The sequence below is a fragment of the Sardina pilchardus genome, chromosome 6 (assembly GCF_963854185.1).
Source record: "Sardina pilchardus chromosome 6, fSarPil1.1, whole genome shotgun sequence".
NCBI lineage: Eukaryota > Metazoa > Chordata > Actinopteri > Clupeiformes > Clupeidae > Sardina > Sardina pilchardus.
In genome coordinates this window covers 11191381-11203880 of record NC_084999.1, presented here as the reverse complement: position 1 = coordinate 11203880, position 12500 = coordinate 11191381, and the positions used below count along the sequence as shown (strand labels likewise).

Here is a 12500-nt window from a genome sequence, read left to right as displayed (position 1 = left end):
AATACAATACAATACAATACAATAGCCGTGTCTTAACAGCATGATGGAGGGCTCTCCTAATAGGACCAACAGCCCGGGAGTCATGTAGAGGGGGGGGGGGGTGGTGGCGTGAGCCGTGCTAGAAGACAAACACGGGCTAAAGGTTGGGGAGGGAGATGAGCGCTGAGCACAGGGAGATGAGAGTAGGGCAAGACTTGGGGGACTTACTGTAGGCAAGCAGAGTGCGGAGATATCACACAGGCAGCACAGGCCACGGCTCAGACCACTTAGCATTAACCGCCCCTACTGTAGCTCAAGTGAGAACGACAAAAAGCTCTAAAAAGAACACTCGCAATTAGAAATAGTTTTATACACATTTCTTAGATTATTATTCTTTTTTTAGCTCTAGTGATGTCATGAATTCCGATCTTTTCCTATTTTCTTTGCCCGTTCATAGACCCGGGCACTGATCCGGAAATGGCCTAAGATATTGTTCATTTCTTTTGCCTCTCTCCAGTTCCCGGCGCCAGTGAAATGGGCTTAAGGTAGCGTGGGCAGATTGCTGCACCATTTAATGAATGGAACCATGGCCGGAGCCCCTGCATGCTTAAAGTGAGCCAACCTTTCGCAGTGAAATACATTTGTCACAGTGCTTCAGGCAGCCAAAGTACTTTGCATTTGTAACTCCCAATTTTTACAGGGACAAGTGACTGTGTCAGAGGCTCATATCTCTCCAAAATAGTTTCTCTCACGCTCTCTCTCTCTTTCTCTAACGCTCTCTCTCTCTCTCTCTGTCGCTGTTTGCGGTGTCTCAAAATCAAATAGCGTTGTCTCAGCACGATTGTTTACGGAACAATTTGCCGGGACGTAAATAAAAATGGAATAATTTAGTCACCGGGGGGATGCTTCAAATCCTTGTGAGAATTTAATTTCTCACCCACCTCTTTTAGGAGTGAAAACAGATTAAATAAACGCTCCCCTTTCCTAGGTGGGGGATCTCGTTTTCTTTTTATCCTAAACAAGAGAAGGCAACAGTGTATTGTTTAATTGCATAATGGCGTTGTGTTGTAGACGATGAAAGAGCAGCACAACAGAAAGAGCAGGGGAGAGTATCGTTTCTTATTTCAGCCTCTGCTGAAGTGGAAATCTATTGCTTTCCTGTCTGTGATCCTCCTCCTCCCCATAGCTGGTGTGGTCGCTAGGCAGCCATTTGCCCTTTGACCTTGTTTGAGGGCAAAGAAGCGTATACATTTTTAATGCAACCCTCCCTCCTTTCTCTCATACACACGCACACACACACACACACACGCACCCATAGACAAATACACATGCACACAGACAATTCTACCCAGCACCAAACAGAAATAATGTTTTAAATGCAATCATTGTCATGCCCCAACAATGTCATTTATCAAGGGAGCATTTGGGACTGTATAATAAGTTTCACATTATTAATACAATTTTTCATCCTGTGTCAGGCCAATCTGATTTATTGCCTGTGTGTGATCTAAGGTGATCATTGAATTAGAATTCCAGTAATAAGGCAGAGAGAAAGAGGGGGCCAGGCCGGAATGCGTGCATCCATACCCAAACACACACACACACACACACACACACATTCACAATTGTGTGCGTTCATGCATGCAGCCATACGAAAAAATACACTTAATCCACCTAACCATGGTCTGAGCACACCAACACGTGACCTAATCAGACACACACCCAAACACACATGCACTCCCTCACACACACGTAAACACATGCACTTAACCTCTCCCTTCCCCATCGACATAGCCTGAACACACACTCAAGCAACCAAACCTCACAACCTTACACACACACACACACGCACACACACACACACACACACACACCCCTCCCTTTCACCCCTACTTCTCACCCCCTTCCATTACGAGCTCTCTGATTGGCTAGCAAGCCAATTTACTAAACAACCGTAGGCTAAAATAGAGGAGCCTGCCTAATTTGCAAAACACAAAAAAAAAAGAAAGAGAGAGAGAAAGGGAGAGAGAGAGAGAGAAAGAGAGAGACCTCTGTTAATTAGATAACGGATAAAGCTCATTATTTTAAGATGATATTGAGCCAAAAGTAAATATGGTGGGCTGTCCCTCACATGCATGTGTAGTAAACGCAACGGGAAGGGAGATGTGGCAGCACAGATGATTTACTGGGCTTCGGCCCTTTGATGTATAGACTTTACTTTTTATTAAGTGAGCGCCGTCACGGTCACCGCTTCAGTCATTTCCCTATGCATATGTGCGTGTGTGTGCGTGTGTGTGTGTGTGTGTGTGTGTGTGTGTGTGTAATCAAAATCTATAGTGCAGCATAGCCAGCCTTTAGTATGTAAATTAGTTCATGGCTTTGAGTAGAGCATTTCCTTGGCAAACACAAACATACAACCACATGCATACACGCGTGCTGTTATGCTTGCAAACACACACACACACACACACACACACACACACACACACTTACTCACATAAACTTCCGATCCCCTAATGAAAATACATCTCTTCCACGTTTACCAGCAAAAAGTCAAATACTCATAAAGGAATAACAACAAGGGAGCAAAAAATAGAACTATTTTTGCATTATTAAAGGAACCTCGACTCAGAGAGTCATCCGCACAATATTAGCCCCTCTTATTCAGACAAATCCGATTTGGCCGTCTCCCGCTCTGTTCCGTGCGATCTGCGCCATATATCATCCGAAATGCGCTCAGTTTGTTCCAGTGCTGCGGCATCTCACTCATCGCCGCTTTAATCAGGTTGCGCTGTCTGTTTCAGCTCATCTGGAGTGAACAGAGACTCTGGTGTTCCTCTGTGTTACCTCGCCGTGGTGCGGTCATGCTAATACCAGTAGGGATCAAGGACCCCCCCCCCCCCCCACACACACACAATAGGCAAACGCACTGGCGAGATGCATGGTTGCATGGCCCCTGTTTTCCCTAACAACAGCCATTACTATATCATAATGCAGATCATGTGTAACCAGAACACGGATTTTAGTTTTTTTTAAATCGCCACTGTAAAACGACTTCGAGACTTCACTAACATCTTATTTTAGCAAGTGTGGGACGGCCACTGGCCTTTCCTCTTGGGTTTTGGGCTTGGGCTGACCCAATCGCTGACCAGCCCATCTTCACCTTTTTTCCACCCCCCTCAGCGACACCACCCAGTCATCTCTCCCCTTGGTCGTTCGCACAGAACGTACGCAAAGGTTAGCGTTCCCGCGAGCGCGCGGAGTGGCCGCAGAGAGCCAAACAGAGGCATTTCTCCTTTGTGTAGACGCAGCTGGCAGGTGAGATTAATGAAATTCTGGAGCGCTAATGTGATTTACGACGCGCTAATGCCCGCTGATATTAGAGAGTGGAAAAAAAAAAAAAAGCGAAAAGAGAAATAGTCATAGATACCCTAGGAGCCGGTGTATTTAGGGTCCTCTATCCGCCCCGTCTCCAATAAAAAAGCACCTCGCCTCGTGCGCCTCTCTCTTGAGTTATTGTCGCAGATATTCATATTGATAGTAATTCTTTCAGACGCAATTTAAGAGCCTGCAATATATAAATATGTAGATATTGTTAATTTTCCACTACGGGGGCCCTTTCGGACGGACGCGATTAGGAGGCATTAAATACAAAAAGTTTTCGGACAGCGAGCACCTTGCGTTACTTTTTAAGTGCTTCCGTCGAGCGCGAGGGAGACGTGCCCGCTGGTGACCCGCGGAGAGACGCACAAATCAGCGGCGCCCGAGGGAGCGAGCCGCGGCGGGCGAGCCAAGAGTGGCAGAGAGGAGCGCGCTCGCGATCCGTCACGTCGCCCGGGCCGTGATTTGTGATTTCTGATTTCATCTGATCCATTAAACCTGGAAATTAACGATCTTCAACTCCACGCTCCCCTGCCGCCACACCCACCCACCCGTCTCTATGCACGGTTTTGTGACCACGGTGAGGGGGGGTGGGGTTGGGGGGGAGGGGGGGGGGGGTAGAGAGGATGCTGGAGATAGGAACACTCAGGGCACTCCCCATGATGCCTCCCGATCTCTGCCTGGCTTTCAGCACTTTCCAGCTTACTTGGAACTGAAACTTTCATGCCAGATTGCCACAGAAGTCTTTATATTTGTGTGTGTGTGTGTGTGTGTGTGTGTGTGTGTGTGTGTGTGTGTTTGTCTCTGTGTGTGTGTGTGTGTGTGTGTGTGTGTGTGTGTGTGTGTGTGTGTGTGTGTGTGTGTGTGTGTGTGTGTGTGTGGTTGTGTGGTTGTGTGGGTGGGCATGCATTTATGTCTCTGAGAGTATGTTTGCCTGCTGTGTGTGTTGATATAGCTTATGCCGTATGTTCCGTTTGTAGCTGTACTTTGAACGATTGTCCATAATAAAACAGGGCTATAATGGGGTGCTGCTCCCCAGGACCTGGGCGCTGTGCTTCAGCACACTCCTTCACCCTCCCCCTTCTCCCTACCTCTCTCTCTCTCTCTCTCTCTCTCTCTCTCTCTCTCTCTCTCTCTCTCTCTCTCTCTCTCTCTCTCCCTCTCTCTCCCTCTCGCTTTCTATCCACCGCTCTCCCTCCATCTCTCTCTATTCCCCCCCTCCCCTTAAGTTATGGACGGAATAACAGTGGAACAATATTAAGATAACATTTCCTGATTGTTTGTCAGGCACGGGCGCTGCTTTCATCACACTCACCGTATTCATTAAATTGACTATTTGTATTTGCCCTACAGCGGGATAAATAGCAGTTTATCTGATGTACGTCGACTCTTATTTATTTAATTCATTACCGGGGTCTCTCCCAGGATGGAGGGAGGAATTTAAATCCACGGCAGCCGTGAGTGAAGTGGCGATGGTGTGTGCTGCTGTGTTGCAATATGTTGACCAGGGCCATTGTTTATTTATTTATTCATTTTATTTATTTCCTGGTGTGGTTTTCCCATTTTTTTTGTTGGTTTGTTTTATGTTATTCTTATTTCTTTCTACACTCTCGCTAAGCTGGGAGTTTTTTTTTATCATGTGCGTTTTTTATGTTCACACATGTACAAGAAGAGTTGAGTAGGAGGAAGGCAGATGATGTCATGCCTCGGGTAAAACACAAGCAATTAACCACGAGTGGACAGAAGCCCATTTGGATTCCTTCCTTTTGAGAGCCATTAGCGGCAGAGTGACCGTCGCGCGGCACCATTTCTTTTCCAAACTCGCCCGACGAGGTTGTCATCGCTCGGGTTCGAGAGCCACGCTAATGAAAAGTAATAGAGTTAAGGCCATCGCGCGGACCACAGGAAGTGGCTAGTGCGTCCCACCCCGACCCAACCCAACACGCGCCACGCAACAGATCCAATCTCGGCCTGTTTTGTTTTCATTAACGTCGGCTCTAATCGAATTTGGATCGACTGCCGGGTGTTGCGCCGCGTCTCGCACCCGGTGTTTTTTTTTTTTTTTTCGCCGGTCCTTTTGAACTCGATCTGACAGGTTGGAAGTTATTGTCTGTTCCGGGGCCCGGTAATGTCGGGAGTGGGCCCGAGTCGACGTCGGCGCCGTCATTTAATCTTCATTCCCGCTCGTTTAGTCCAAACCGAGACGGATGGGTGGCGGTTGTGTGGAGTGGAGCGCCCCAAAAGACTGTCTGTCGCCATAAGGAACACGCGCCGAGAGAAAGAGTAGGGGAGCGGGAGAAAAGGATGGAGGCGCAAATGGAAGGAGAGCGGGGGAACGGCTCGGAGAGGCTAGGAAGGATGGAGAGAAAGAGAGAGAAAGTGTGTGTGTGTGAGTGTGTGAGTGCGTGTGAATGTACTGTATGGGTGTGAGTGCGTGCGTGTGTGCATTTGGGTGTGTGTGTGTGCGTGTGTGTACTTGTGTGTGTATGTGTGCACACAAGTTCAAGGAAGATGAAGCACAGATATAGAAAGACAGAGAGGAGTCAAACAGACAGAGAGTGTGAATAAGAGAGGGGAGAGATGGAGCTGGGTTGATGGACAGTATCTATTTAAGTCTCACCAAGAGCCACGCAGACACGCACGCACACAAGCACGCACGTCTCTCTCCCTTCAGGTACTGTATGTTCTCTTCCACTCTGTCTTATCCATGTGAAAATGCCCTCCTGACTGCCGCACATAAAGTATACATACACACACACTCACACACGCACACACACTCTCTCTCTTTCTCTCTCTCTCTCTCTGTCTGTGTTCTCCATCACTAAGTAAACATCAATGCTCACTTTGAAGCTTTCTCTTCAAGTCAGTTTGGCTCGAGGCAAGACCTGGCTTCTCTCTCGCGTTGTGAGTCATACCTTGGATGTTGTGCAGTTGCTCCTTTGCCTCTAGATAGCCTTCACTTTCGCTCTCTCTTGGAAAGTCACCTCTGCATGATCGAGTAAAGGGGTTGGTAGCAGTGCAGAGGTCCTGCTCACCTCGCAAGTGCCACAAAGAGTGGCCACGGCGTAGCTGAAGGACCTTGTAACGAGAAGACCTTGTGTGTGACCTGAACTTGGAGCACCCGTTGGAAAGACCGTGCCGTTTACATCTACAGAGGCAGGGGTTCTTGATGAAGACAGTAGCCTGAATCTGACTCAGTGAATGGTCCTTTCATGTGAGCAAAACAGAGCTGCCATGTTGCCCAATCTCTCTGTCTCACTCTCTGGCCTCTGTCTTAGTCCGTCACTCTGTATCCCCCTATTTTCATCTGTCTGTCTGTCTTTTGCCGTCTCTGTCTCTTTCTCTCTCTTGCTCTCTGACACACACACACACACAAACACACACACACACACACACACACACACACACACACACACACAAACACACACTCACATGCACACACATACATGCACACATATACTGTGTACATACACACACCCGCAGGCCGGATCAGAATGACCTTGTGGTCACCACAGCCACTTGGGGGCGGCAGTGCAGAAAAGTGCCCTCTCCTTGTCCTTGGGCAGATCAGAACCGAGCCCCCCACCCCCTGCCAAACCCATAACGAACGCCACCTCCTCTCAAAGATCTTTGCTATTCTTCACCTGCCTTACCCATAACGAATGTCACCTCCTCTCAAAGATCTTTGCTATTCGTCACCTACAAAACCCATAACGAATGTCACCTTCCACTCCAAGATCTTTGCTATTCTTCAACTGCCTCTTTACGCACACATTACTGTGCGGAAAAATAATATATGGAGGTGGAAACAAGGCGTAATTATATAATGGTAATTATCAAGTAATAAGGCTGTGCAGTGCTAGCGGGAGTGCCTACCACCTGGCTGTTTGAAACTCCACACTTGCCGTCAATCACTGCCTCTCTCACAGAGTTATTACCTGGAGGATCAGAGCAGAGAAAGACAGGTAGGGGAGAGAGAGAGAGAGAGAGAGAGAGAGAGAGAGAGAGAGAGAGAGAGAGAGAGAGAGAGAGAGAGAGAGAGAGAGAGAGAGAGAGAGAGAGAGAGAGAGAGAAGGGAGGAGGGGGAGGGAGAGGGAGAGGGACAGAGAGAAAAAAAAGATCAAGATTGAAATCCCCAACTGTAATTAAGATCCAGAGAATTAGCGTTAATTTGGCGGCTGTGGGACTGTGATGAGCAGCAACAATAACAAGAATAAACGCGATCGTAATTGCGTCTAACAAAGGCGGCTTTTCAGAGACATCGTTCGTGACAGCTCTCTCTCTCTCTCTCTCTCTCTCCAACCTCTCCTCATGTCTCCCTCTTTCTTTCTGTCTGTCTGCCTCTAACCCTCACATTCTCTCTCTCTCTCTCTCTCTCTCTCTCTCTCTCTCTCTCTCTCTCTTTCTTTCTCGCCGTGCGGCGCGGAGCATCTCCTAGGCATGTGGAGAGGGCCCATATGCATATGTATGCACTCGACTGTGGATGGTGAGGAGATCTGACACACAAAGACTGGATCAAAGAGCCTCATCTGATCCTATAAAAACATATTAAAACCTCCTCTCATCTCCTCAAAGGTCCCGTCGATTCGGGTGGAAAGCGGGGGCTCCCCCGCTTGCCTCGACACTGTCGAAGAAGAGGGTGGGGGTGGGGGGGTTGGGGGGGGCACACACGTGCAGGGTCTCTGGCATCAAGAGTAGGGGTGCAATCGCATACTTGATAAACAGTCAGGACCCTTTAGCTTGCAATAAAACGGAGTAAGTGTCGTGCATAATGCAGAAATAACAGATAGCATCTTCTCACGCGTCATATTTACCTGTTTTAACTGAGGTGGGGCCTTTCAGAAGTAAGCAACCTGGCCTGAGTGCTACCATGGCAACATGCCTGTCGCAACACTTGACGTTCTGAAGGTGGAGTCCTCTGTGCCTTTGAAAGCTAGATTTTTTTTTCTCCTTTTTACTTTATTCTTTTGCTTTAAATTCAGGCTCATCCTTCGAGAAGAAAGTAGTCTCGTTGGGGCCCGTCACGTGTTTGCGCTCGAGTCGTACATAAATCTCTTTTTCTGGCATCTTTATTGTGGCATCGAAGTCGTGAATTCTTCGCCTCAGCGTCGGTAATGTGCGCTACGTGAAACCGGCGGTCAATATTTACGCAGGTGAGCATCACCGAGGTTGATGCGAAGCAGATATGCTTGTGATTAAGTGAGGTAGTCAGTGTTGCACGCACCCCTAAAATAGTGTTCCCAGGGCAAGATAAATGTTGATCCTAACCTGACTTCATTTGTTTCCGTCTCAAAGAACAGCAGCGTGGATGCAGGGATACCAGGGTTTTACATTTCTGCTGGCACATTAACTTAGGCTCATAGATCGCTCATGAGCGTTCATATTTATTTAACAATTAAAATCATAACCAAAACATGTACAGTACCTCTGGCTTTTCTCCTGCCTGTGTGTGTGTGTGTGTGTGTGTGTGTGTGTGTGTGTGTGTGTTTTGAGGTTTGGGACAGGAGAATGTTCTAGCTCCACAACCTGCTGTTGGACTGTGGAGACTCTCAGCAAGAAAGTCTGAATGAAAGGATGAAGGAGAGAATGAATGAATGAATAACAAAATTGAGTTTTGTATGAGAGGATGAGAAGAGTGACAGTGATGGGGCCACTGTCTGTTTAGGACAGCTGTGATAGGTTGTGTCACATAGACTCACCGTAGGGCTCCAAAAAAGAGGAGGAATGAGAGGAACGGAGGGAACAGGAGCAATAGACCAGGGCTGAGAAGAGGAGAAGAAGAGGGGGAATGGGAAGAGTCACCAAAGAAGAAAGAGTGAGATGGGGAGAAGGGAATTGTATAGATTTCCACAAAATGGGATACTTAGGAGGAACCCCAAACGTGCCTTCAGGAGGAGGTAGCAACATGGATTGGGGCGGGGGGGGGGGGGGGGGGGGGGGTATTACTGAGCAGAGGCATGGGTAGCCTAGTGTGTGTGGGTATGGGTGTGGGTGTGGGTATGGGGGGGTGGTCGGGGTAACCTGTGGATAGCTTTTCATTTAGCCTCTGTCCCTGACAGGCGTGGATAAGTGGTGTGGGACCCCTGCACAGGTGAAATCTATTCCTCCCCACTGGCCTGGGGGGGGGCGGGGGGGGCGGGGGGGCAGGGAGGGGGGATGAATGGACTGTAACAGAATTTCTTCAGCCCTCTGGGCCCCGTGCAAAGCAGAGAATAAATGGTGGAGGTGGCAGGCCTGGACAGAAAAATCAATGCCTGCTTATACAGACATGACACGCCGGCAGCCCTGGCAATCTGTGTGTGTGTGTGTACAATGTGTGTGTGTACGATGTGTGTGTGTATGGTGTGTGTGTGGGTTTGTGCTCCTCTCTTCACAGGCTGCTGCTGGGATTTCTACCTCTTACCTGAGCTCGGGGACCTGTAAATAACTCCTGCTCTCTTCTCTTCTCTTCTCTTCTTGGTTGTTCCTTCTATCCTCTCTTTTCTTCATCTTTCCTGTTTCATCCCCCTTTCCATCCTCTCTCTTCTTTCCTAACCCCTCTCTCTCTCTCTGCCTGCTTTCTTCTGTCCTCTTCCTTTCCCTCCACCCTTTCTTCTCTCCTCTCTCTCTCTCTCGCTCTCTCTCTCTCTCTCTCTCTCTGGACACAGGAAGTACGAGTGTGAGCTGTGTGACCGCTCCTTCAGCGAGCGCTGGGCCCTGAACAACCACATGAAGCTGCACACGGGCGACAAGCCTTTCAAGTGCGCCTGGCCCTCCTGCCACTACGCCTTCCTCACCCTCTCCGCTATGAAGGACCACTACCGCACCCACACAGGTATAGCCCCACCGCCTCCATCCCACTACCGCACCCACACAGGTACAGCCCCACCCCCTCCATCCCTCAACCTGAACCTTAACTCACACAGGTACACCCTCATCCCACCCATCCCTCATCCCCAACCTTACCTCACACAGGTACACACACCCCTCACCCCACCCATCCCTCATCCCCAACCTTACCTCACACAGGTACACACACCCCTCACCCCACCCATCCCTCATCCCCAACCTTACCTCACACAGGTACACACACCCCTCACCCCACCCATCCCTCATCCCCAACCTTACCTCACACAGGTACACACACCCCTCACCCCACCCATCCCTCATCCCCAACCTTACCTCACACAGGTACACACACCCCTCACCCCACCCATCCCTCATCCCCAACCTTACCTCACACAGGTACACACACCCCTCACCCCACCCATCCCTCATCCCCAACCTTACCTCACACAGGTACACACACCCCTCACCCCACCCATCCCTCATCCCCAACCTTACCTCACACAGGTACACCCCCCCCTTCATCCTTCAACCGAACCTCACTCAGCCTCACAAACCCCACAAGCTCCCTGAACATACTGTTCAATACAAGCAAGTGCATTTACATGGAAAACTGACAATGTGTTATTTGAAAATACATCAAAAGAAAAACAAGCAAACAGCTTGTTTATTAGGTACAGTATATCAATTAAGAAAAAATGCTGGTCTACTTCACTTTCCAAAAAAGAAAAAAGAAAAACAAAACACAAATACATGTTACCAGAATAGAAGAAAGGCCATATAGGTGCAGTAGGAGCAGCGCCCTCAGTATGACCTCTGTGTGACCTCTGTGTGACCTGTTTACCCAGCTCTTGGCTTGTGTGTTTACCACTGGCCCTCTCTGCCTCTGGCTGCCTCTTGACCCTGTCCAGGGTGACTCTTGATGGTGAGAATCCCCACTCAACCCCCCCCCGCCCCCCCCGCTCTAACACACTTACACTAATTGGCTTTTGGAAATTCTCCTCTCCACTGTCACTCCACTCTCACACTGATGTCATGGTTACCTGGGTTGAGAGGTCACTTAGGGTCACCTGTTCTGTCACTGACAGACAGGCGGCTCGCATCTACCACTTCCGTAAAGATCAATACTTAACCTGAGGCATTATTGTGTTGGACAAATGTATACATGCCCCCACTTAAGACAGCAGGTCAGTGAAACTGCTTTAATTAGTTCGCTTGAATTCGCTTGGTCAAGGCTTGCAGTTAGCCCGAACCTTCGTGTCTTCCAGAAATTTCCCTGGGTCTTCCAGAAATTTCCCCGGGTGCCGCTCTTTCGGATGCTCTCGTAAGTGAGGCCTCTGCTCCTGACAGGTTGACGGAGCGTTTTTAAGGGAGCGTTCCATCCGTCTCGGAACCCTGCAGTGCGAGGCCGCGCGGCTCTGTGAATGTTATTTTAAATGTGTTTGAACAGTGATGTAACGCCAAGGCGCCCGCTAACATAATTAGGCCTTTTATTTTCATTTGTTTCCAGCTCCATCATTCACCATCACGGGGCGTCTGTCGCAAGCGAGCGAGCGAGCGAGCGAGCTAGAGCACTACCTGCCGAGCGAGAGAGAGAGAAGGGGGTTGGGGGGGGTGGGGGAAGAGGAGTGGAGAGAGGGAGGGTTGGAGGAGTGGAACGGGAGAGGCAGAGAGAGACTAATTGTTCTGATTAGTCAACCCCGAAAAAGAGCTACCCCAAGTTGGCAATTCATGATGCAACGCGGGTTTTTATTTCATTTATTTATTTTATTTGCTTATTTATTTCATAAATGGACGACGTCGGACAGGGAGGAAGAGCATTCGCAACATTACTGCAATCACGTTCCGCAAAAAAAATAGATAAATAAAAAAAAGCCAGACACTCTGTAAAATATGATCTGTTTGTTGGTGTGTGTGATGACTTTAAATGGTACAAACGAGGCCTCACTGAAGTGCAGGCACCTAGAATTATGAAAGTAGCAGGAGAATGCAGAGGCAGATCTAAAGCCCCTCCTGTGAATAAAGATAGGGCCCGTAATTGTTATGAATGGACACTGGCACCTCCCTGTGCCGCTGTTGCTGTAAGCAGTGTGTGTGTGTGTGTGTGTGTGTGTGTGTGTGTGTGTGTGTGTGTAACTGAGTGTGTGTGTGTGTGTGTGTGTGTGTGTGTGTGTGTGTGTAACTGTGTATGTGTGTGTGTGTGTGTGTGATTCCTGCTCCGAGACAAACTTAGTGAATTACTCTCGAATTTCTCTTGAGTGGTGAAATGAGTTGGTGGCACACAGTCCTCTCCGCCTCATGATTTTAGAGAGGTA

At 48.7% G+C, this 12500-nt stretch overlaps 1 protein-coding gene across 1 annotated transcript in view; it reads left to right on the top strand.

The window, feature by feature from the left end:
• znf407 (zinc finger protein 407) overlaps window positions 1-12500 on the top strand; it is a 146869-nt gene that overhangs the window by 76757 nt on the left and 57612 nt on the right. Inside the window, exon 5 of the mRNA XM_062538395.1 lies at window positions 10008-10174. Within this exon, the coding sequence (XP_062394379.1) occupies window positions 10008-10174 (167 nt within the window). The remainder of the gene's footprint in view (window positions 1-10007; window positions 10175-12500) is intronic.